General features: G+C 45.9%; 1 protein-coding gene across 1 annotated transcript in view; it reads right to left on the bottom strand.

The window, feature by feature from the left end:
- Window positions 1-25937, bottom strand: part of VPS8 (VPS8 subunit of CORVET complex) — a 1704823-nt gene extending 1678886 nt beyond the window's left edge. The window contains exon 1 of the mRNA XM_086955430.1: window positions 25701-25937. Within this exon, the coding sequence (XP_086811556.1) occupies window positions 25701-25823 (123 nt within the window). The 5' untranslated portion in view covers window positions 25824-25937. The remainder of the gene's footprint in view (window positions 1-25700) is intronic.
- Between the last annotated feature and the right edge of the window lie 800 nt (window positions 25938-26737).

Genomic DNA, 26737 nt, shown 5'->3' with positions numbered 1-26737 from the left:
AATGCTGTGGTGATGCGATGGATAGAGTGAGTGCGATAGATGGATAGACTGAGTGCGATAGATGGATAGAGTGAGTGCGATAGATGGATAGAGTGAGGGCGAGGGATGGATAGAGTGAGGGCGATAGAGTGAGTGAGTGCGATAGATAGATATAGATAGATAGATAGATAGATAGATAGAGTGAGGGCAATAGATAGAGTGAGGGCAATAGACAGATAGAGTGGGGGCGATAGATAGAGTGAGAGTGATAGATAGATAGATAGAGTGAGGAGAGATCAGATAGTAAAAAAGCAAGACTTCTGGTAACCAAACAGGAGATTGAATGTCATATTTCTTGCTGTAGCACTTAAATTAAAATGCAGTTCATTCAACTAAGATAACCCCTAAATATAAGGTTAGTGCCCTGCTGTGGCGTTTTACTAGGTTCCATATATAATGTAAGCATGTAAAAACATTGAAGAGGCCTTCAGCGTGGTAAATACTAATTGCAAAGCATGTGGTACTCCTTCAAAAGCCATATGATTAATGTGGTTTTAGGTGGCCAAACTTCATCTTGTAAATTACTGTTCTTTTAGAATAGAGCAGTCTCTTTGGCACCAGAAGCCTGGCAGATACCCCTTTGGGGACTGAACTATAATGTAAGAGAAGCTTAAACTATTTCATGCATCACCGAGTGCGATCTCCTGTGTCCCTTCCACAACGTCTTGGAGTGTGCCGGAAGCGAACTCTGTGAATCCAAGAAGACAATCAATGGCCGCAAAGGCTTTACAATAACCACTTATTGTGAATTACGCTGTGGTTAGTAAAGAGATTTGGTAACTCCCTGAACCCGTGTGTGTCCACCTCATAAAAAAAGCAGTCTTAATTAACACCAAAGACATGTAATAACTCCAGTCAACAAAATGTTTATGTTGATTATTTATACAGCTTAACAAGAAAAACCAAGATAGTGCTGTTATTTGATTTCTGTAATGTTATGTATCTACCTCTGTGACACAACGTGCTATTAAGTGCTATAGTAGCCCGCCCATACTCATGCATAGGCAGAGTATGTCACCCTTGATATGATGAGGGTCTCTGAACTGAAGGGTACGGGTACTATGTCAGCTGGTGTTGCAATCCTCTTCGAGAACCTTTGTTCGGGACACAAAGCAGTATTTTTTTTGCCTATGGAAACCTTAAGATCAACAGCGCAAACTCTTCACATGGTTTGGAGCTTTTATCACTCCGACGTGTGTTCAGATTGTACCACATATCTTCAGAGCTCAGCTTGTCCTGGTGAGATTCTCCAAGCTATAATTCAAGACATATCTCGCTTTCTCTGAGACGATGTGCATGCTTTCTGCCAGTGTGGAGAGCCGTAGCTCACAACACTGATTTTGAGTGGCAGAACTCGTCATAACCTTAAATTATTGCTCATTCACACAGTCATTCATTATATGTTAGCGGACGGACAGACGTTTTGCTCTTTTTATATTCTCAGTATCAGAATAACTGGCGATGTTGTAAGCCTCAGGGTATGTCCCTTCTTTCCTCCCCTCATCTTCCTAGTCTCCCTTCCCCTAATTGGGGCAGGGGGGGGGACTACAATGGTTAAAGAAGAGGAGAGCTACATATCAAGACAAGCATTTACAATGCAATAGGTTTCGCTTTGACGTGAATTTGAGCTATTGACATTGCAAATAACAATGCCTTTTTTTTTTAAAACATAAATAAATGTCATTGTTATTTACAATGTTAATAGCTCAGACGTGTCAATGCGAGACCTATTGCATTGCAGATGCTTGTTTTCATTGGAGTCTAAATGAGCATCTTAATCTGTAGTTGCACAATTATTCTGACCTAATTAGCTTGAGTGGGGGTGGAGATATCATGCCGTCGTCGAGCCCCTCACACCCTCGCTTTTTGTCAACTGGTGCGCCTCGATGGCCCCTCTCTCATTCTGTGCGAATGAGCTCTTTCATCGCTGCTCTGCGCTGTTCACTTCTTCAGATGAGCAATATCCCTCATTCACAGTCCTGTCCCGCCTGTCTCCTACACTAGTCCACCACACACTTGCTGTCCTTTGCATTGCCCACTCTGCTCCTACACAGCTGTCTCCTGTGCAATAACTCATCCTCGTGCCCCTCACCTGGTGAAGACGAAGTCCATGAGACTATTTGTGCTGCATGTCAGCAGGGTGATAGTGTGAGGCTTGTAGAAAAAGTCTATGGTGATGTCCTCCACCTGCTGTTCGTTGATCATCCTGAAGTGCAGCTTGTAGTTGGCATCGCCTTTACTCAGCATCCGGGCTCTCATGCAGGACGCCATCTCCACCCGCTCCTTCCCTGCCCCTGGCACGGGGGGCAATAGGGGTTGGAGGCAGAACAAACCACTAGTGTAACGCAAGGGGTGTACGGGTACCTCACACTATCCGCATGGTGACTGGCGGCTGGCAGAGACCAGCTTGGAGAGAGCGAGAAGAGCAAATGTCAGTCAATAAGGTGACTGCGTTCTGGGTTGAGGCTGCTAGAATTGGACAAAGCAACAAATTTGTCGTTATCCCCTGCAGTACAATATGGCTTCTCCCAAAGAAGGTGATTCCCTGTTACTGTGGTATCCACCTTACTGTACAGCACAATCAAGGAGTACAGTGAAATAAACAAGGTTAGGGTTCTCTATGTGTGTGAGTGTGTGTATGCGTGGCGGCGGGGGGGTCTGTCTGTATGTGTGTGTGTGCGTGCGTGCGAGTCTGCTTCCAAGGAGCCATGGGAGACAGCGCGCGTGACCTGATCCGTTTACGCGCGCGTGCACATCACTTGTCTCCTGTCTCCCTTGACTCCTTCAAAGCAGAAACGATCACAATAGAGTTTCGCAGCGACGATCGAAATAAACCAGAAACAAAAAGGTATTTATAGGATTATTAGGTTCAGTGAAAAAATAAAGTTAGCATCAGAGTAAGATTGATAAGAATAGATAAAAGTATGTATTGCTTCGCCAAACATCCAGAACCTGAAGTGTGAAACCATAGGCCATAGAAGCGTAAATGTTATATACGTGCACTGCAGACCGGCAATACATGCTCCACAAAATAAGAAGGGAGTCACTTGTTCTTTCCACGCCAATTCAAAGATTACTTGGTATGTTTTTTCTGTAGTTTGAACGTGAGCTCATTTCGCAGGTGCCCATGGCAACATGTGAATGACAGATTGCGGGTCAGGTATTGTTATGTCATTTATCTCAAGGGACATAGCCTCAGGCTGGAACATTCCATGACCCACACTGACTGCATGGGAAGGAGGACGTAGGTATGGCAAACATGCAAGGCACACCATCCATGCATTTCAAAGGCATTACACCTCAAGCACAACTCTAATGAGTCCCCATAACTCTAAATAGTTTTAATAATCCCACGAGATGGAATCCATTCGCTCCCTCCCTGCAGCAGGCAGCGCTGTAAACAAAGGCGACCCGGGGAGTGAGGAGCAGCAGGAACGAGGAGGACGGGAAGGACCTGCAGCCACCACGGGGTGCAATGAGCAGGCAGGGGTGGATGAAACCACCGCGAGGGGTGCAAATAGCGGGCACAGGACATGCAGCAACCTCAGTGGGGGCAGCAACCAGGCGCCCGGAGGTAAAGTAGCAGCCTTAGGATCCTAGAGGCGCCAGGACCAGGCATAGGGAGGTGCAACAATCACAGGAGGTACAGGGAGCAGGCACGGGACGTACAGGAACCACAGAGCACAGGGAGAAGCAGCAGTCACTGGAAGAGCTGGCACGGACTTCAGGCTCTGCAGGTAAGATGCTCTGTTTGTGGGCTGTGTGGATGGGCAGCAGCCCTGTAATCCGCAGGTGCAGCGTGTGGGGCTGGTCCATTATATTGAGGGGGGAGGTGGCGGTCGTGGGCTTCGTCCCACCTTTCCAGAACATTTGGTACATGGGCTACCTCCAGAACTGTTTTTTCAAGAGGTGCCTGGCAGGTGTGGTTTGAGGCAGGCTGCACAATCAGCAGTTCAGAGACATCTGAGCAGGCCTGAGTGATGCCAGGACAGTCCACGGGGTAACCTTGCAGTCAGCATCAGGGACACCCAAGCAGGCGCATCAATGCGCCAGATTGCATACAGTAGATGTCACCAATCTTGGCTTTCTTCCTGCAGCCCTTTGTAATGTGACAGCTCAGCCTGTTTGCTCTGTTTGACTTAAACACTACAAGTAGCAGAATGCACTGCGCTGTTAAATATAAATCCAGGACTGGAGTTTTACGCTCTTCAGGACAGGAAGTCACGTAGTAACCATCAAGAGGATGCTGGGGCAGGCAGATGGCATCATAGTAAAGGCAGCCAGTACCGGAACAGCTAGGAGGGATGTCAGTAGGACGGGAGGGCATATCATAGGCTATGATATGATTCATAGCAGGCAGCAAGGCTGTCGTGTTAGGCATACCAGAGCAGGCAGCAGCGATAATAGACCCAAGACAGCGTCCTTGAGCATGTGAGAGGAGTAACATAGGGGCCACAATAATAACAGGGCACACAGAGGGAGTGCCACGGCAGGGAGCTGTGATAGTAGGACAGTCTACCAGGGAATGCAGAAGAGATGCAAGACAGATTTCAAAGGTTAGCAGAACACGAATGTCCAAACACGAATACCCTTACAGGCAGACTGTAAGCCAGAGCAGTCATCAAAAAATCCAGAAGAGTGCCTGGATACACCTGCAAGAAGTTGGCGACGTTTAACAGAGCAGGCAACCAAAACATTTCGGGCAGGTAGAAGAGATAGTTATGAAGACAACAAGGAACCCGAGCAGGAAGCAAGAATGTCCTGGGAGGCAGCAGGAAGAACAGAGTAGGCAGGAGTAGAATCCCGAGCAGGCGTGGGTCAAGCAAGACCAGGTAGCAATCATAATACTTTTTTTTAGCAGGCAACAAGTGAACCTGAGCACGCAGTTGTGAAACAAGGAAGGCTACCTATGCAGGCAGGAGAAAATACCTGAGTAGGCCGCAGGGCAGGCTTACCATGTCCAGGAAAGTAATGGGAGATATCCAAGCTGGCGACCGCGACACCAAAGTAGGTAGAGTGGATATCAGAGCAAGCAAGAGTGAAGGCCAGAGAAAAGAGCACAGGCACTAGGGAACCGCCGACTATGGAGCCAGAGAAGGCAGCAGGGGATTCTCAATGAGGCAGTCATAGTTGGGGCAGCAGGTGCAGTGGCTGTTGGAGCCAATGGGTGTAAAGGGACCCAGTCGTGGCTGTAGGCGGGGGTATTTGCCTTGCCTGCACGAGGAACTATGGTACCTTTGTTACCCCCCTGGGACCCTGGGCAGGCGCTTACCCAGCAGCTGAGGGGGAAACCAGCGAGTTTAGAGACAATACCATATCAATTCAGGGGGCAACAGAGATGCACCAGGCGAGCAGACAGCAAGCAACCTCAAGCAGGTAAAAGTGGCAGACAGAGGGGTTATAGAGGGCACCGAGGGGGATATAATAGCAGGCAGAACAGGATACGAGGAGCTGGATGCCAGAAGAGGCAGGGAGGGGAATTCTAGAGCAGGCTGATGGGGGTACCTGAGCTGACTGAAAAGACTCCAGAAGAGGTGCGGGGTGCTCCTGTGGCAAGACTTGATAACCACACTGGGAGAGGCAATCACCGTCTCTCGTGATTCTCCAGGTCGGATGAGGGATGGGAGTGAAGGGAGTCGTACTCTCAGCCCTCAGAACTCATTGCTCAGTGGCCGCTGCCTCATGACAGGAAAGGCGCCAACATCAAAAGAAGAGCTGCTAGAGGGCCAGGCAGGCGCGAGGGAAAGGAGGAGTCACCAAGGAGGACAAGCATTGGCGGGTAGTGCACACTTGCAATGAAAAAAGTGCTGTGCACGTCGCGCGCGTGCTTGTGCACACATCGCACTTCACTGATGTCTGGCGGGGAAGGTTGGCTATGTCTACTCACTAACAATAATTTAAAATGCTAAATTCGCGAACGTCCAATAAAATGTGCACACTGGGGCTGCAGGTACCAGAGAGCCACGAGAATGGAAGAGAATTTACCAGAGCAAGAGATCATGACGGCACCGCAGACTCACGGAGTCAAAGGGGCTGGGGGGAGGCGCACAGATACATGCTATAAATAAGCATTGGCCGTGAAAGGCACACAGCCGTGCGGCAGTGAAAGTGATCACGTGCATGTCACGCGCGCGGTTGTGCGCGTGACAGTACGCAGATCGTCGGCAAAGGAGCATTTCCCATAGCACCTACTAGAATCTCGGCCAGATCAGCGCATGCGCTGGATCAGGCCGAGACCTAACAAGAGGGTGGTTTCTACCGAGATTCATTTAAAAGTAAGATAGAGCATATGACAGAGTGATAAAAATACACAATTCATTCTTGCTGCCTGAATAAGGGACAGGTACCAGGAAAAAAAAATAAAGCATATGAAAGAGTGATGAAAAAATACACAATTTATTCTTGGTACCAGAGTAAGAGACAGGTACCAACAAAATAATATTAGAAATTAGGATGACATTTTAAAAGTATGGAAAGGATAAGTCATTAGCACTGCTGTAATTTTAAATCTCAGTAAGGAGATGAGAGAGAGAATTTATTTTGCCTCCACATAGGGTGCTAGGCCCTGAAATTAACACACACTTCAATTAAAGATCTCTAAAAATCATTATGTTTATGAGCCATAGGTAACAATAGTGTGCTATGCATAAGATATTTAATTTCCTTTTCCCATTTTAAAAGCACTTAATTTGTATTGATACTACTCATTTTTTCTTGATCAATCAGCAAATACTTAATAAATTAAATTGCCAATAACTCTCTATTTCTCTAAATAAGCCCACTTTAAATTTAAATTTGGATTAGATTTACAAGTTATAAACATCTGGCTACTGCTTTAGATGCTGTTAAGCTGGTCTTTTAGCAGAAATGTCATAGCAGATCTGCAGGTCTTCGGACAGAGGTTATTAACACAGTCAAAATAGATCTTGTATACCAGATCAGCATATGGGCAAGAATGTCTAGCACAATAAAATTACAATTAATATACACTTACCGGAACTTAGTACTGCCCAAGCTCTAGTTATCTTAAAAGGAGTGCCAACAATACAAACTTTTTTACAAAATGACCTAAGTTCCAACAACCACAAACAGAGTAACAAACTCTCAACCCCGTGGCAGCATACATTTATTTTTATTAAAGTTAGCCAACACCAATTGCAGCTTAGTGCGCTAGCTACAGCAATCAAGGATTCACTTGCTCCTACGATTTACCATTTATATGTAACTTGATCAAATGTTCCTGTCCCAGAAGAATGAACAGAAAACTGAAACTTCATTTAGTTAATTAACGTTTATCTTGACAGTACTCCTTTGAACAATAAAATCATACCTCTGATGGCTGATGACTGGGTTGTTAACGTAGATTATGCAGAATACTTGTAGACGAAAAATACACAATAGAAAAGTCCAGTTTCTGCGATCGCCCAGCAGGGCTTCCATGTAAAAGTTTAAGGAATGAGGGGGCAGAAGACAACAGTGTTTTAGGCCGCACTCCACAAAATGTGCCTAAAACAGCCCAAGCCTGATGGAAACTGGACAAAGGTATGCCCGGTTTATGGGAAGTGCAGTAAGTGCTCCAAAGAGACTTCCGTTTATGTAAGATAGGTATTGTACCACAGTAAATGGGAAACATAATCTCCTATATGTTCAACTTGTAGATGAACACAAAAAAATTACTGAATACCCACTCTTCCAGACATAGCTTGTGGGCACAGAAAATTCTGTGTCCCCTATGAATCTGGGTGATAAAGTATGTAAGACATTTTTATTTTTGTGGATGCATCTTTCAAAGCAAAGCAAACATTTCAGGCCATTGTGTGACCATTTTAGCAACTATGATGAAAGACTAATTCGGAAATCCCAAAAAGAATATTGTGAAGAAGGTCAAGAATAAGATGTAAAACTCCTATATCACAGTTTGTTGATCAGTTTATATCTATAAAACACTTCGAAAATTATATGAAGTGCCAAATGAATATAACAAAATTAAGATTCCAAATAAAGGAGGGGATACTGAGAAAATCATTGTTGGAAAACTGGTGCATGATCCGCAAAAGGCACTGGCTTCAGTCAATATAGAGGGATCACACATTCTTTAGATTATGTCTGGCACTGGCAAAAAGGGACATTGACCGAAATCGGAGGTCAGGAAACTCACCAAGTTTGGCAGGTGTGGGGGTCATACAATTCCCAATTTATTAGGTCTGCGCACATCTCTAAAAACATCAGAAGATTTGAAGGTCGATGGTTGACTTGCAGTTCGGCAGGTACTTCGATACCTCGAATCCTCACTCCCAAATCTACTATAACTGCCGAACTACTTCAAGACGAGGACTCCAAATCATGCTATTGGCCACATGAAAAATGTCACAAAACAAAACTGCTCCCACCAGGAAACAGAGCAGAGCACAAAGCAGGACTGCAGGAATCAAATTTATTTTAAACCAGCATGACCCAATTCAGCATCTTTGCCTTTTTCAAATGCTGGTGATACACCTGAAACGCTGTTACAGCTTCTTAAAAAGATCTTGCCACAATCCTATGTGAGCAGTGAGAAAGGACTCCTGAGTCTAAGCACCTTGGTATAGTTGTTCCACACACGGCACATACATATCTTATAGATGTATCTTTAATCCCAAAGCTGTTTTTTCAGCTCTAATATCACTGTCTGTCTCATATTTGTGTTCAATGATATCTTTCACAATGGGCACTGGCTGTATCCATTAGTATGGTGCGGGCACCACCTTTCAAAAGATTCCACAGTTCCACTGAGTATATATCTCGCAAATCTTTTTTCCGCGGATGCACTTGGTTTTTCCCATTGTGTACTTTCAGAGCATATTCTTCGGAGTCTTAAAAACTCGCCATACGGGATGTTTTGAAACAAACATTGTTGATGAAAACTACTGGCATCTTGACATCTTGAATAAAACACCAGCAAACTTTACATTCACATATGAATTGAGTGAAAAGAAAGTGGTTTTCCTGGATTCAGAAAATTATATTGAAAGTAATCAGATACACACCACTCTTCACAGCAAAAAGACAGCAACTAATGCAACATTGCATGCCAGTAGTTTCCATCAACAAAAAGATTTCGAGAAGAGGGTATTTCGAAAAAACACATTGAAAAAGGATGGGATCGAGAAAATCAAAAAAATAGAGATCATCTCTTACAGCCAATGGAGGAGAATACCATCAGAAATGATAACAATGAACCGATACGGTTCATAACAACACTCTCATAAGAATCAGCAAAAATCCGGAACATACTGAAGAAAAATTGGAAAATTTTAAAACTGGATACAACTATCGGACCGATAGTGGGAGATGCACCACAAGTAACCTATCGGCGAGCATCTAACTTAAAAGATCGACTAACACGTAGTCATTTCCGTAAAGAAAAAAAGAAATCATGGTTGCAAAGTAAGGGTTTTAAAAAATGCTTTAATTGTAAAGTATGTCAAATCGTCAAAAATGTCCAAAACGTGATGCTGGCTAATGGAAAGATCTGGGACATACAGAAACTCATTACATGCAAGACACAATATGTTATTTACGTAATTGAGTGTCCGTGCCAACTCAAATACGTTGGTAGCACGAAATGTGAATTAAAGAAAGGCATTCTAGAACATCTGAGGGCAACCATACATCAGGACAGAAGCAATGCAGTTGCCAAGCACATGGAATCGCATCATGAAAGGAACTGGAAATGTTTAAACTTTTATGGAATTGGTAGTGAAGAAGCAAATGAGAGGAGGAGACAAGGAAAAATCATTGAGAATGAAAGAGTCAAGATACATTCTCAGTCTACGTTCAATGACTCCTTATGGACTGAACCAGAGCGAAGAATTATATATACATCTATAGACTTGATAGAATGCAATTGAATAAGTCTTTGATAAACTAGTATAAAGATACATGTAGGGATACTTCAGTTTTTAAATTCACGAGAGGTTTTTGACACTAGTTTTTACATTGTTGTTTTTTCACACTTTTTTGAATTTTTTAGGTAACATTTTTATTAATTCTTGAATATGTAACAATTTCAGAACATATGCGGCACTGAAGTCAATATTTGTAAATGTGGGCTGAAAAAAATTTTCACGAATTTGGGACCAACTATATGCTAATTGTTGAAAAAATCCACTCGAGGAAATAGAATAGGTATTAACACATAGTGAATGATGAATGAATTTGCCACCGGAGGCTGCCAATAATGAAAGTTAATTGATGCAATATGAATCTTATAACAAATTGTTGGCAGGAGAAATAATTTATAAATCTTTTTGACTTCTAGTATTGGATTATTGAAAATCATTACGTAATATTATTTAAAAGTTGAGCAATAGAAAACCACAACATCCATAATGCCCCTCACCAGCAGTTACAGAAAAAGACAACACCTGACCTGTTAGTTAAAGGTAGTAGACTGGAGTGGGGGCGTTACCGTGAACAAGAACTCGGCTGAGTTCGAAACGCGTTGGTGTGTGTTTACGTTTGGGAAAGATATGCAATAAACAACTTACAAGCTCAAAATAATCTCTTTGGAGAGCAACCCAATTCTTTCATCAAAGGAGAAGTGTTGGACATAATTGGCGGTGTTGCTCAAACCGCAGGGTAACGAACGGCTAGAAGCAGCGCCCGAGCCGTGAAATGGGCATTTGGATATATATATATATATATATATATATATATATATATATATATATATATATATATATATATATATATATATATTCAGTTCCACATTGTCCAGAAAGCACAAAGCGCACTCCTCACCAGGATGTAAATAATGCACAGCATGTCGAAGGGCAGCATGAATTTCCTCAATTTTCTCTTAGCCCAACGCGTTTCAGACAAAACATTTCCTTGTTCACGGGCAGCAGCAAAGTACCATCTCACGAGACTGCGCACTGTTTAAATATCCTTTCATAATGTCAGGTGTGCATCGTATTTTCAGGCAGTGCATGCTGGTAATTGCAGTTCCAATAACTAATAATATTGTAACCATGCTGCTTCAATGTCCTGCAATGCTACAATGCGCCTTGTCATGCCAAATACGTGATCCCGGCGTTCTGTATGGCTCCCTTCACAGAACCTCAGACCCACCTTAGGTAACAGGCGGCGGTGCGCTTTAACACAGCTTTGACTGCTGCCCGTGAACAAGGAAATGTTTTTTCTGAAACGCGTTGGGCTAAGAGAATATTGAAGAAATTAAAGCTGCCCTTCGACATGCTGTGCATTATTTACATCCTGGTGAGGAGTGCGCTTTGTGCTTTCTGAACAATGTGGAACTGAATAAATCACGGCAGTCCAAGCCGTGTTAAAGCGCACCGCCGCCTGTTACCTAAGGTGGGTCTGAGGTTCTGTGAAGGGAGCCATACAGAACGCCGGGATCACGTATTTGGCATGACAAGGCGCATTGTATTATCCACCTTATCAAGGGTATAGATATATTTGCAGGACATTGAAGCAGCATGGTTACAATAGTATTAGTTATTGGAACTGCAATTACCAGCATGCACTGCCTGAAAATACGATGCACACCTGACATTATTAAAGGATATTTAAACAGTGCGCAGTCTCGTGAGATGGTACTTTGCTGCTGCCCGTGAACAAGGAAATGTTTTTTCTGAAACGCGTTGGGCTAAGAGAATATTGAGGAAATTCATGCTGCCCTTCGACATGCTGTGCATTATTTACATCCTGGTGAGGAGTGCGCTTTGTGCTTTCTGGACAATGTGGAACTGAATATATATATATATATATATATATATATATGTACACATATACACACAGAGCAAGGTTCCTCATTTAAATCGTTGTGATTCGAAAGCTAAGAAATTCTTTAAATTAGTTTAAGGTATTACCATGGACACCAGCAACTGAGAATAAACTATAAAGGAAAATGGAATGCTACATAGCATTAAAATTACCAATGATGGGTGTGAGAAAGTGCCCTCTTTCTTGCATGGTATGCCCCCACTTTTTGCTGAATTGCTGATGTGCTTTGACTGAGTGTTCCCGGGGCTCCTGCCAATCAGGTACCCAGGGCCTGTGTTCCTTCCCTAAACCTGCATTGAAGCCAAAAACCCAATTGGCATCTCTGGCCACATGTCAGCCCCTGGTAAATGGTACCATAGGTACCCAAGGCACTGGGACCAGAGATGACCCCTAAGGGCTGCAGCACGTATTAAGCCACTCTAAGAGGCCCTGTGCCCGACACACACAAACTGCCTTTGCAGGCTGCATGTCTTGGTGCAGAACAAGAGAAAGAGTCGACATGGCACACATCCCTGCCCCCTGAAACTCTCCCAACCTTCCAGTGACCTGACTGAGTGGCTGCCTAGGCCGACACCACCAGACATGTTTCTGGACCCCTGGGTCGAAAGCTTGCTGCTCTCTGGGGCCTGAAACAATGCACATCCTGGGACGAGGTGCCAAGCCTCCTCCCCAAGGATGCGGTACAAAAGGGGGTGGTGATGGACGGAGCATCTGAACCAATCAAACACTCACACCCAGTCAACAGATCTGGGTTTAATCCATCACCGTTCTTTAGCCCACTCTGCCACCCCAGTTCAGACATGGCCATATGCAAATCAGTCTGACCCTGTGCCTCATGGGAACAGTCCAGCTCGAACTGCCAAGCCATGCCTTCCCTGGACCGGAAACAAGCTTCCTAGTACCGGTTTCAAGCATTACAGCAGTCTTCAGCCAGGCTTGCTTGAATCCAGTGGCAAAGTGAGCAAGGGACTCACGTCTGAGCATACCCTGTCAACTTATGGCGAACAATGCGGTACAAAAGGGAGTGGTGATGGACGGAGCATCTGAACCAAACACTCACACCCAGTCAACATATCTGGGTTTAATCCATCACCGTTCTTTAGCCCACTCTGCCACCCCAGTTCAGATATGGCCATATGCAAATCAGTCTGACCCTGTGCATCATGGGAACAGTCCAGCCCGAACTGCCAAGCCATGCCTTCCCTGGACCGGAAACAAGCTTCCTAGGACCGGTTTCTAGCATTACAGCCGTCTTCAGCCAGGCTTGCTTGAATCCAGTGGCAAAGTGAGCAAGGGACTCACGTCTGAGCATACCCTGCCAACTTATGGCGAACAATGCGGTACAAAAGGGGGTGGTGATGGACGCAGCATCTGAACCAATCATACACTCACACCCAGTCAACATATCTGGGTTTAATCCATCACCGTTCTTTAGCCCACTCTGCCACCCCAGTTCAGATATGGCCATATGCAAATCAGTCTGACCCTGTGCCTCATGGGAACAGTCCAGCCCAAACTGCCAAGCCATGCCTTCCCTGGACCGGAAACAAGCTTCCTAGGACCGGTTTCTAGCATTACAGCAGTCTTCAGCCAGGCTTGCTTGAATCCAGTGGCAAAGTGATCAAGGGACTCACGTCTGAGCATACCCTGCCTACTTATGGCAAACAATGCGGTACAAAAGGGGGGTAGTGATAGACGGAGCATCTGAACCAATCAAACACTCACACCCAGTCAACAGATCTGGGTTTAATCCATCACCGTTCTTTAGCCCACTGAGTGTTTGATTGGTTCAGATGCTCCGTCCATCACCACCACCTTTTGTTCCTCCCCAAGGATGGGCAGGGCTCACGAATGAGGAGCTTCATAGGCATACCGCCTTTGTGAGCCTCTCCAGACCATTTGCTGTACTCAGCAACTGGTCCCACTGGTTCTACTCCCCACTTTGGGTGGGAGACTCAGCGGGAAAAATAAAGTAAGGAAAAGAGGTGTGCCCACCTCTGCCAACTCCACCCCTAAGGTGGGGGAGGCAAGGTGAAGCACAACCTCGAGTCCCCACCATCTTGAGGATGGGGGGACTCAGCCAACCATGGACAGGCTCCTGCCCGCCTCCAACTGGAGAGTGGCAGAACAGTGGGTGTACCCACCCCAGGGAAGGGACCCATTGGTCCCTGACCTTTACCTACCTGTAATTCCCCTAAATTTAGTATTTAGGGGCACCCTGAACCTTCTGTCCTAAGATCCAGCAACCACAAGAAAAGAAGAAGGACGAGAAGCCATGCAGAGGTAACAAGGGGACGACGCCCACTGACTTGGCTCCAGCCCTTCCGGCCTGTCTCCCTTCGAACCTGCTCCTGCGAAACTCCGGGTTGTCCAGTGGCCAGCAACCTCAAAAACCATGGAGGACCTGCCTGCATTCACTTCCCAAGCTGTTTCTCCCATGAACACCAGACGTGTTTAAACTGCAGCTTCTGGTGCCAGCCAGAAACAGTGAATACAGCACACTCTGCACCTGTCGAACCCGGCCTATGTTTGAGTGAACAACCACCACAAGGAGGTCCGCCGGTGATCCTGACCCGAGATCCGGCGCCCCTGACCGGCCCCAAGCCTCCAGATGACGCCTGCAGCCTCAATCCAGAGAACCTCCCCCCTTCCTGCCCCCCCCACTACGACCAGAGCGGGTAAGAAAATCCAACGTTCAAAGGCACCCCTGCACCAGACGCCCTACGCCTTGTGTGCCCAACACAGCGGTGCCTAACCATCCCTCTACATCCCAACTTACCCCTCAAAGTGGTGGTCACTCCTGGAAGATCCTCGTCCCAGAGCCTACAGTGTTTCTTTGTCCCGGAGAATCCCCATTGAAATCAACAGGGTACCCGACCTCAAAACAGCACCCTGCACCCAGCTGCCATAGCGCCGCTGAGAGTGCACCTTTGGTGCTAACTTGGACCCCAATTTGCCCTGAGCTTAAGCCTAGGAGCTTTGCTCCCACAACCCTGTGACCTGCTTGCCAACCACCACCAACCGGAGCCCCCTTATCCTCCATCGGATAACATGGGGTCTCAACACTCTGCACCCGGCCGCCCGAGTGCCGCTGAGGGTGCAACAACAGTGCATCACTGACACTGGGAGACACCCGAGTCTAACCCCAGAACCCTAACTCATAAGACTGATTACTTACCTTGAAACCGATAACTAATTTTTCCTCTTAGGATAACATTGACACTTTTTTTCCAAACAGTTTCTAAGTGTCGACTTTTGAAACATACAAATATTCCTTAAAAATCAGCAGATTAACCAAAACACATTTTCTCAACTGTTTTCAGGAAATGTCCCAGTGCTGAATCCAGGATCCAGCACGGAGTAAGAAAAAGTAACGATAACCTAACTTACCTGCCGAGTAAATTTCCTCCCCTGGGATAACATTGGAGACTATGTGAAAAAGTTTCTAAGTGTCAACTTTTGAAATGCAATAATATTCCTTAAAAATCGTACCTTTCTGGGACTATCTGCAAGATGTGCTGGAGACGATGGGATTCGGTCCTGTGTTCCGCCGTCTTATCAGCGTTCTCTATGCCAGCCCCCGGGCCCGGGAGCTGGTCAACGGAGTCCTCTCCGAGACCTTTCCAATCCGTAGAAGCACGCGCCAGGGGTGTCCCCTTTCGCCCCTTCTATTCGCACTTGAGATGGAGCCCCTGGCGGCGATTATTCGTCAGGACCCCCTTGTCCAAGGGTGGGCCTGGAATGCGAGCCATATAGATAAAATAGCCCTCTACGCGGATGATGTGGTCCTGTACCTGGCAGACCCAGCGACCTCGGGTCCAAAGAGCTTGCTCTCCATCGCGGCCTTCTGACGAGTCTCCAGACTCCAGCTTAACGCGGCTAAGTCTGCGCTGGTCCCATTACACCCATCGAGGGAATGCTACGACTGGCAGTCGAACATACCCCTACGGCGCCACTCCGTCAAATATTTAGGGATATGGGTAACCCTTCTGCCGGAGCTTGAATGGGCACTGAATATCGTCCTCTTAGTTGCCCGGACGAAGGCTGATCTTAAAAAGTGGCAGGCGCTCCCTCTTAACCCTCTAGGGAGAAGCGCACTCTTTAAAATGATGGTCCTCCCGCGCTTCCTATATGTCCTGCAGAACACTTCCATCCCCCTCCCCCGCGCCTGGTTCCGCGAGCTTGACGGACTCCTGACCCGCTTTCTGTGGGGGAACGGTCGCTTGCGTATGTCCCTGGCACGCACCCGAATTCCCCCTTATGAGGAGGGACTGGGGGTGACTCACCTCTTCCTCAACTAACTCGCCTCCAAGCTCATCGTTGTCCATGACTGGTATGCGGGCAACTGGTCCGACCCGGCATACCAGATGGAACTCAAAGAGACGGATTTTCCCCGTATCCAAGCCTTGCTGTATGGCAGCCCTGTGCCGCAATCTATGGCAGCCATTACCAGAACGATCTTCATGGCCTGGCGGGCAGCTCTGTGCTACACAGGATGGGACCACAAACTTACTAGGCAGACGCCGCTGTGGCATGGTACCTGGCTCAGGGAAGTGGCGGCCTTGGACGGTTTCCGTCGGTGGGATCTGGTTGGCGTTACGGTCCTGGGGGATGTTTGGGTCGGGGACCACCTCCGGGCTTTCGCTGACCTACAGCGGAACCATGCCCTCCCCCATACCCAAAAACCACAGTTGATGGACAGAATGCAGAACAATGTCATACATTCACCCCAGTACAGAGATCTGGGCCTAAATCCATCGTTTTATTGCACTCCACACCACCCCAGTTCAGACATGGCCATATGCAAATCAGTCTGACCCTGTGCCTCATGGGAACAGTCCATCCCGAACTGCCAAGCCTTGCCTTCCCTGGACCAGAAACAAGCTTCCGAGGACCGGTTTCTGGCATTCCGGCAGTCTTCAGCCCGGCTTGCTTGAATCTAGTGGTGTGGAGAGCATGGGACTCACGTCTGAGCATACCCATCCCACTTGGGGTGACAAATGCAAAAACCACAGTTGATGGACAGAATACAGAACAATGCCATACATTCACCCCAGTACAGAGATCTGGGCCTAAATACATCGTTTTTTTGCACTCCACACCACCCCAGTTCAGACATGGGGCTGAAGACGGCTGGAATGCCAGAAACCGGTGTGAGAAGTTGGCCTGATATATAATGTTCACTATTCTAGTGAGCACTTTGTATCAGTCCAAACAGCCCTTATTGATGATTGGTTGTAAGTCAACCTTATAGACCAGCTATCCTAGTAGCGTGGATACAAGCAGTCTTCGGGCTAAACTCTAGAGGGCGTGTTAAGCCAGCTGTTATACCATCACATATACCCCTTGAACACCAAGTGAAAGGACACCACACAAGTGTTATGAAAATAAACAGTGTATTTATTTAGATCACAACAGCCCTGTACTCTTTATGAGGACAGGGTACTAAGCACACAACAAAACTCTTACGAAAATACTTTAAGTTGCACAATTTACACAAATGCCCGAGGGGCGCGCCAAACCATATACTCTAAAAGTGGAATGCGAAATTACTAGAAGGTAAGTACTGTACTAATAGGCTTTGGAATCGCTAGGACTACGTTACTGAACCTTCAGATTACTAGTAGGAGGCCTAGGGGACTCGGGTGCAGAGTGTGCACTCTCACGCGGGATGCGGGACAAAGTCTATGGTGGCTAGTAAAGACAAAGTTAGTGTTCTCGGGCGAACCCGACTATGTAGATCGAAAACGAAAGTGGATCCTGACCCTTGGATAGTGAGGCTATGCTGGGGCACCGAAATGCCGAAGTTACCTAGCCCAGGGGCTGCAGCTGCATAGGTCTCAAAAGACGCCGTGAATCCTCGTAGACGAACCAGGAGCCTGAAGAAAGAAGTTGCTGGCAGGCGACCAGTGAGGATTGTTCGAGTGATCCAAGCCTGGATCGAAGATGGATGACACCTGAAAGCAGAGGGGACCAAGTTTGTGACTACTAGCCAGTAGTCAGGTGGTACCAGGAGGGCACCGGATGGTAGTCACCTTGACTAGGTGAGTGGGCGACGCTGGGCTCTGCAGTCTCATGGACCAGGAGGCGTTGTCGGCGACCAGGATGGAGGTGCGAGCTGTCCCACGATGGTTGATGCTGTCGACGTCGCTGGACCCAGGATTGGGGCAACAAGTCTTGGCAAATTCAAGCCCACGTGGTGGACCTGAAATGGCGTCTGGAATGGATCAGGAGGGTCCGGGGTGCTCCTCTTTTGGAAGGGAGCAAGGGCCAGTCTGGAGCAACCAGACCAGCAGCAGTGATGTCGTCGGGCGTCGTTAAGAAGGCCACAAGCCAGCGGGCTAGTAGCCAAACAACGCGGTGAGCAGCAAAAAGCAGAAGGGCCCCACGCAGATCGTGGAGATGCTGGGAGGCTGGATTTCGGTCCTGGAGCTGCTCAGGGTCGGGGCTTCTCGGACTCCAAAGCACTCACCAGAGGATCTCTCGGCAGTCGTGCTGGATGGAAGTCGTGCAGTTCTGATGATGGCCGGTCCCTCGAGGTCTCGTCGCACCTACGGTTCTCAGCTTAGCTGTAGAGGTAGGTAGAGGTCAGAGGTGCCAGGGAAGCCGGGTCTCGTCGTGCTGGTCGGTCGGATTCCTGAGGAAGGACGTGCAGCAAACCGCAGAGTTCTTAGATGGTGCCTGCGGATGCAGGGTGACTACTCCTTAGCCACAAGGGAGAAATCTTGAGAAGAAGTCGAGAGTTCCTTTCGTAGAAAGTAGTTTCTTGATTCAAAGATGATCTAATTTGGAAGGGTCCCTGCTCCTGTCTTTATCCTAAAGAAAGGGGTGGGTACGCGACTAGGTCCTGCCCTAGGGGTGGGACCAGGAAGGGGGTGGTTACACCCCTCTCCCATGCCGGACTTTCCCCAGGTCAGGGGCTGGTGTGCCCCTGGAACTGGTTCTAGCCGGCAGATGCGTAGTGAGCACCGGGGTGCCACTCTGCAGTCACCTTCCTGTAAAGCCCTGCCTACCCAGGATACACAAAACCCTGTCTGGGATGGTGCTAGCACCGCCCCTGACAGGAAACCCTTTGTCCAAGCTCTCCTCGCTGGAAGGACTCCCAGCAGCAGGAGGTCAGACTCGTGTCTGTGGTGGCAGCATCCATTATGTGGAGCTGAGGCTTCAGTTAACTTTAACCGGAGTTCACAGTTACATACATGTTGTGTCCCTCTAGAAGGGTGGAATGCTAACCCCGTCGCCAGAATTGGCGAGGGATTAGTATTCCAATTCGTATGACACCTTACTCGACATGTTATGATAAAGCAATACCAGAGATAGTATTTAACCGCGAGGATTATAATGCACTTAAGAGTATATGGTATGCGTTATCATGGAACAGCTATTAGGACTTGGTTCCGCAAGCTACAGACGGGCTCAGCTCATGCCAGAGCACCATCTCACACGATTCCAAGCACTCTGCCTTCAGGATTGTCAAGGCCTGCCATAGGAGTGACTGATAGGAATCTGTGTGTCCATTTTCAGGGTTAGATATAGGTATACTATATCCAAAGCAAAGGGTGATTACACCACCTTGCCCCATCTGTCGTGCAGCCAGTTGTGTCAGATTTAGATGGCCATCCAGGGGTGGCATAATACATGCTTCAGCCCCTGGTAGGCCCTGGGTACACCTATGCCCTGAGTTACAGGGTCTGATAAGGTGGCCCAGTCCCAATTGGATAATGCACCTAAGGTACACATGTCAATTTAGTGAGAGAACAGCTAGGCTGTGGGTCTGATTGGCAGGCCCACAGCCAGAGAAAGTCGTAAACCAGTGAAACAAAAGCAAAAAATCTGGGTGATCATAGGATTGCAGACCCTACTCTCCTACAACCGGTACTTGGAAGCTTGTTTCCGGGGTGGTGTGGAGTGCAAAAAAACGATGGATTTAGACCCAGATCTCTGTACTGGGGTGAATGTATGACATTGTTCTGCATTCTGTCCATCAACTGTGGTTTTTGCATTTGTCACCCAGAGTGGGATGGGTATGCTCAGACGTGAGTCCCATGCTCTCCACACCACTGGATTCAAGCAAGCCGGGCTGAAGACGGCTGGAATGCCAGAAACCGGTCCTCGGAAGCTTCTTTCGGGTCCAGGGAAGGCATGGCTTGGCAGTTCGGGCTGGACTGTTCCCATGATGCACAGGGTCAGACTGATTTGCATATGGCCATGCCTGAACTGGGGTGGTGTGCAAAAAAACGATGGATTTAGGACCAGATCTCTGTACTGGGGTGAATGTATGACATTGTTCTGCATTTTGTCCATCAACTGTGGTTTTTGCACCTCTCCCATACCCAGCACTTTCGGTACCTGCAACTGCGCCACGGGCTCCAGACACATCTCCCACTGCCAGTCCCCCTCCTGGAATTTAGTCCCCTAGAGGCCCAGGTGATGATGGGGAACTTGGGAAGGGGAGGGGTGTCCCGCATCTACCGCTCCCTAGTTAATAATGGGTACGCGTCCCTGGACACGCTGCGCGCTCGTTATCCCCTGGAGGAGGCGGACTGGAGGGATGCCCTTATGGCGCCCAGAACCCGGACTGCCTCTGCCAGACTACGCCTGGTCCAGATCTATTACCTGCACACGGCCTACCTTTCCCCTGAGCGCCTCTTCCGCGCCCGCCTGCGACCCTCTCCGGATTGCGCAAGGTGCGGATCGTCACCCGCGGACTTCTACGACATGGTGTGGCTTTGCCCTGGACTGGCAAAGTTTTGTAGGGGAGTAGAACGAGAACTCATGCAAGCCCTGGGCTGGGAGATTCCGCACGAGCCACTGCGATTGTTGTTGGGGATTTTTAGTGGTCTGGATGGATCCAGGGCGGAAAAACGCCTGCTGGGGACTGGGATAGCGGTGGCCAAAAGAGATATAGCAAGGCACTGTTCCCGGGCCGCGCCGCCTACAGTGGGGGGGATGGAGGATGGTGTAACCAAAACCAGTACAAGTTACACTGCTATTTTGCTCAAACAAGTAATTTACTACTAAAAAGTATTTTTATGCTTACCTGTATTAGGCTTGCTTGGTTCCAGAAATAAAACAGTATATTTTGTTTACAAAACAATTGACCTAGAGTTCAGTTCTTGAGTGTGTGAGACCATTTGCTGACAGAGGATAGTGTAAAGCATTTGATGTACACACTCAGATACTGCCTTAATGCTCGACCAAGCTACCATTGTAGAGAGTAAGGTTCTATCTAACTTTAGCCTCTGCCAAACCTCGGGAGACCCTTAGACTCTATACACACTGTACCTCACTTCAGTGCAGTATATATAGAGCCAGTTTCTTACAATGGGTTACCACAATCAATAAGAGATTGACTACGGCAATATATCCTGAAGGTCCTTCCGTGCGAAGGCATTAACAGACACCAGGGCTTAAATGTTCTTAGATTGGTTGATGTGTGTGTTCTATTATAGCTGGTGTACAAAGTACAAGAAGAACAGTAATTCCTATGGATTAATTTCAATATGCTTAGGAATACATTTCACAACAGCCTTAAACACTATTGAAGTCCCCACATAGCTTATGGGGGTATACTACACACATAACAAGTTGTAAAGAAAAAACATGATATTACATCATGATCAACAAGAGGGGTTATGCAAATTAAAGCACTGTTCACACCATTTACAGGTGCTATAATGAAACTGTAGCTCAATGCACAGTAAAAGTGACCTAAAAAGAACAGTGGTGTAGAACGAGTTTCAGGTGAATTACAAGAGATTGCACGTTGTTTTGAAGTAACAAAATGTAAACATAAAGGTAACAGTAAAATCAGCTGTCCAGTCATCAAGATGGTAGTTTAATACAGTGACAGTCGGGGATCTCTTAAGAGACCCTCAAAGTCTGCTATTTGTTACTAATACTCCATTAAGAAACCGACATCTTACGGTTTACATGCCGTACAAAAAACAAGACATCTTATGCCAAGTATCTGTCCCAAAAGTGTCCCAGGAAGATGTGCCAACACATTGACCTATGCAAAAACAACAATTGATGGAAAGAATGCAGAACAATGTCATACATTTACCCCAGTACAGAGATCTGGGCCTAAATCCGTCGTTTTTTTGCTCACCATGCCATTTCAGTTTGGACCCAGCCACATGCAAATCAGTCTGGACTTTGTGCCCAATGGGAACAGTCCAGTCCGAACTCCCAGGCCAGGTCCTCCCTGGAATGGAAACAAGCATTCTAGGACTGGTTTGGGGGTTTTACCCCCCCATCAGCCAGGATGCTTTGACTCCAGTGGCATGGACTGCATGGGACCCATGCCTGGGCTTACCCGTCCCACTCGGGGTGACAAATGCAAGAAGAACAATTGATGGACAGAATGCAGAACAATGCCATACATTCACCCCAGTACAAATATCTGGGCCTAAATCCGTCGTTTTTTTGCTCACCATGCCATTCCAATTTGGACCCAGCCATATACAAAATCAGTCTTGACCCTGTGCCCAATGGGGACAGTCCAGTCCGAACTGCCAGACCAGGTTCTCCCTGGACTGGCAACAAGCATCATAGGACCGGTTTTGACTTTTCACCCCTCATCAGCCAGGATTGCTTGACTCCAGTGGCATGGAGAGCATGGGACCCATGTCTGGGCATACACGTCCCACTCGGGGTGACAAATGCAAAAAGAACAATTGATGGACAGAATGCAGAACAATGTCATACATTCATCCCAGTACAGAGATCTGGGCATAAAGCCATCGTTTTTTTGCTTACCATATCATTCCTGTTTGGACCCAGCCATATGCAAACCATCATCATCAACGAAACTTTATTTCGGCCAATTGGACCATAATAGCATTTATACGATAACATACATTTCATTTGATTCATGGTTAAAACAATAAAAACAAATACATTTGTCATATGGCATTATATATATATATATAACTCACAAGTGTAGCATGCAAACAATCTATATTACAATCAGTCAAAACTCACCAGCTCCATTAAAGTGTGTGTGCAGTATGCATGTACAAATTACAATGTCGACTTAATAAGCCCATGCTTTATCTCAAAGGTCAGCCATTCTGGCAATTTTTTGTGAAGTGATTGTATATGTCAATTTAAAAAGCTGTAAGCAATATCATACACCCATGGACCACAATTCTATTTGTTGACAGTCCTACACACTAGTACACTATACATCAAGTTAAAACTACATCAACAAACTGATGAAAAAAGCTCATACAATTCATAAATGCAGTAAGGCATCTTTTTCTTGACAATGGGGCTGGATAACTACCATATTCAATTGACTCATTTTGACCTTGGAATCTGAATAAGAATTCTGACTTCAGAACAGGACCAAAAACTGTGTAACTGCGGGCAATTCTTGGTATCTCCTTCTACCCTCTATTATAAATGTGGGAAAGGTAAAACAAATACATAATATACAATATGCTGTTAAACACTATTCAAATCCCATTATGCTATCCTCACACATTCTTTTTAGGTCTCAGCTACTGATAGCTTTAGCTTTCTGTAAGGAGACCAACTTTTTCAATACATAAGATATATTTAGAGTGGGCCCTGGGTCAGTCCCTTGCTCATGTCTGAGGCCTTGCTATCTAGCTCTGTTAATTCCTCTTTACTGCACAGTTGAGGTGACTTTTTTATTTTATTGTCAACACTTCATTAGAGTACATATGTTTCCTTCCTCTCTACCCCTGTTTTTCCGGACTCCCTGCATGTTGCCGTTTATTCCCCCCTGCCCCCACTCCCTGATGCTCCCTATTCCGCTCCCTGTACTAAATGTATTTTGTAATTATTTTATACAAGGAATTGACAGCTGTAAAGCACCGCTTTGCCTCATGCATTCTTTTTCGTACGTGACGCACCATGTGCATATGTGGCCATCTTGGAATAGGTTTTCATTAGTGCAAAGAAGATTGAAATATTGGCAGCCATGCATGTGCAAGATTGCAATTGGAAAAAAGCAGTGGTATAGCCAATTTCTTGGCCTTTTAGTGCCAAGATCTACTGGCTTTGCTTGTTTTGAAACCAGGTAGAACTATACCAAACATACATAATTTTCCTACAAACCGTTTAAGATGCCACTGCTGATACAGCTTAAATGTTTATGGCAGAAACAGGACTGAGGTTGTTTAAATAGAGCTGGTATTTATGAAACGCAAGGTGATAAAATACAGCCAAATCTGTAAAGTATGGCTTATTTGCCGCTAATTAAGTAAGACAGAACAGTTTTACTATAGTTCTCGTCCCTGGTTGTATCTTTGTTTTGAAGCAAAGATTGTAAAAACAATGCCAATCTACTAACAAGTCACAGGTTGACTATCCTTGACATGACCCTTCTCCTGACTTCACACCCTAGCTACTACCGCCCATTGTTCTCAGACCTTGATCAGCCATTCTACCATCGTGGTAGACTTCAGGCTAAGGGAGCTGCTTCGAGAGTAGGATAGGCTGTGATGACCCATAACTGTCTCATGGCACCATTGTTCTCTATACCACCTGCAGAGTGAAACTGATTTGCTTGTTTTTGACAGGGTTAATTTGCTTTCCTATCCGAAATTTATCTTCCCTCACACTTCAGCAATCGAATACAATCTGTGGGTTCTCAAATAGAACTTTTTCAGGTTTGGCTTGACAGTGCAGCTGTCGCGGACCTAATGTCATCAATAAAAGAAGAGATTCCCAAAATACGACTGAGAAAGGAGTTTAGACTCCACCTTCTGTTGGTTTTCTTGAGTACAGCATTTGATTAGGCAGAAGCTGTTTGCTTCCACAGAAATAGAGAGCATGTATAATAGCACTTTAGCCTTGCGGCTAAGCTTACGCTCAATACAGTAGAGCTCAGTTGGTTTCAGTGGTGAGCCAATAATCAGTCTATTGAGCTAATTTATTTATTATTAAAAGTTTTGATACAGGCAATAAGCGAAACATATTTATTGTGAAAAGCATATGCTAAAGTCAACAAGCATTGAGGCTGAATTTGTATTACTCTAATATTAAAGCCTGCAGAAAAGTATTTACTTACATGGAACACCACAGATTACTGAGGTGCACAAGGGTTTTGACGTTGGTTAGACCCTCTGAAACCGTTGCGATAGAAGATTAGTACTCCAATAGTCATTTTAGGTCCTGTTATGAGATAGAATTTCACTTTGCTACCTGTAATTAGCTATACATTTGTAATTTTATGACTGTACGCCCGATGGGTGCAGAAAGAGGAAGCTTTTATGCAGTACAGCTTGACTTGGTTATGGTCACAACCCAATGATAAACAATACAGGTAGACAGTGGTTACTATCGGGCCAACATCGGATGGATTCGCAAGCTGATACTGCCGAGTAATTGTCACACCATTGAGCATAACTTCAACAGCAGAAACCCCCTGGAGTTTGTGCCTTCTAAGTTTATAACATACATGGTCTCAGTGTAAAGTTCTAAAAAAAAAAGTATGAGACCAAGGGTTGCTACGCAGTTCCAAAGTACCAGGACACCATATGTTTCATTTAAAAACAAAATGCATTCCGGGTTAAGTTTTGTTTTGCTTCATTTGAACCAATGTGACCAACATACGGGACGATAACGTCATAAAAAAAGTGCAGGACTAGAAATATCGTGTCCTGATGACATTTAACAATGTGACAACCATCATTAGTACTTAGAATACTATGGGACGAGTGAGTAGTTTAAGGAAATCATGATTACGACACGAAGTATGCTATTTGAACTAACAATGGCTATATAAATGACAAGAGAACTGTATTTTTGCGTTTCTGGTGAATTGTACGTGCAAGCAAATTAGAGCAAAAACAACAGAGGCTGACATTGAGAATGATTGTAGAGACATCACTCCTCACCACTTCACTACCGGCCTCCAACTCCACGTAGTCTGCACCTGCCAATATGCCATCCCTCTGAAGACTTGTGCAAGAGCTGTGTGCATCTTCGTCTTCTGGGACTCCGGACAGCTCCCCTTCCATGGCTGTCTCCTGGGTTGTTGGTGCTTGGCTTCCGCACTCTGCTCGCACTGCTCTAAGCAGCGCCTGCTGCTGCTATGTGAAATCGCCGGAGTGAATGCTTACATCACGTGACAGGAAAGTCACATGACAGCTACCTTCATTTGTCTACCATGCGCATGCGCAAATTCCGTTGCTAGCAAAGCGCGCCTTCTTTCGGATTCTGCAAGGAGCACGACCTTCCAGGATTGTATATAAATGCACGGCATACATAATTTGGGACGGTTGTCACCTGCCTGAAGTTACTCCTGCTCCAATAGCATTTCAATGGGGGAATACATTTGTCTCCCGGGTTTCTTCGTTAACGTCTCACGCTATTCTTTTCTAAAATGTTGGCATGTATGCAAGAGTATGGCGTACAGTTAAAACAAGCATTTGCAATGCAATAGGTCTCGCATTATGAAAGTTTGAGCTATTGGTCTTGTAGATGACAATTTTTTATTTATGTGTTGATATTGAAAATAGCTAAATTAATACCTTTGTCATTTACAATGCCAATAGTTATAACTTTCGCACATGTGACACCTACAGCATTTGTAATGCAACATGTTTTGTATTTACGTGACTTAGATGTATTGATATTACAAATAACAATGGCTTTTAATTTTTTTTAATAATTAATACTTAAATAAAAGTGATTGTAATTTATAATGGCAATAGCTTAAACTTTTGTAAATAACTTTTGTGAAGATTATGTTCAGTGTATTTTATTGTGATGAAAATCCAAGAACAGAAGTGAAATATTAACATCTTTTTGTGACATTTGTAATAAAGCTTGAAACATTGAGAGAACATATTTGAACCAGTTGTTGTTGAATAGTTGCACAGATTGATGCTGTGATGGCGCGGAGTGATGCTGTGGTGGCGCTGAGTGATGC

The sequence above is a fragment of the Lissotriton vulgaris genome, chromosome 2_1, assembly GCF_964263255.1.
Source record: "Lissotriton vulgaris chromosome 2_1, aLisVul1.2, whole genome shotgun sequence".
NCBI lineage: Eukaryota > Metazoa > Chordata > Amphibia > Caudata > Salamandridae > Lissotriton > Lissotriton vulgaris.
The sequence above is the reverse complement of the archived record's forward strand: the minus strand, read 5'-3'. Positions and strand labels throughout refer to the sequence as shown.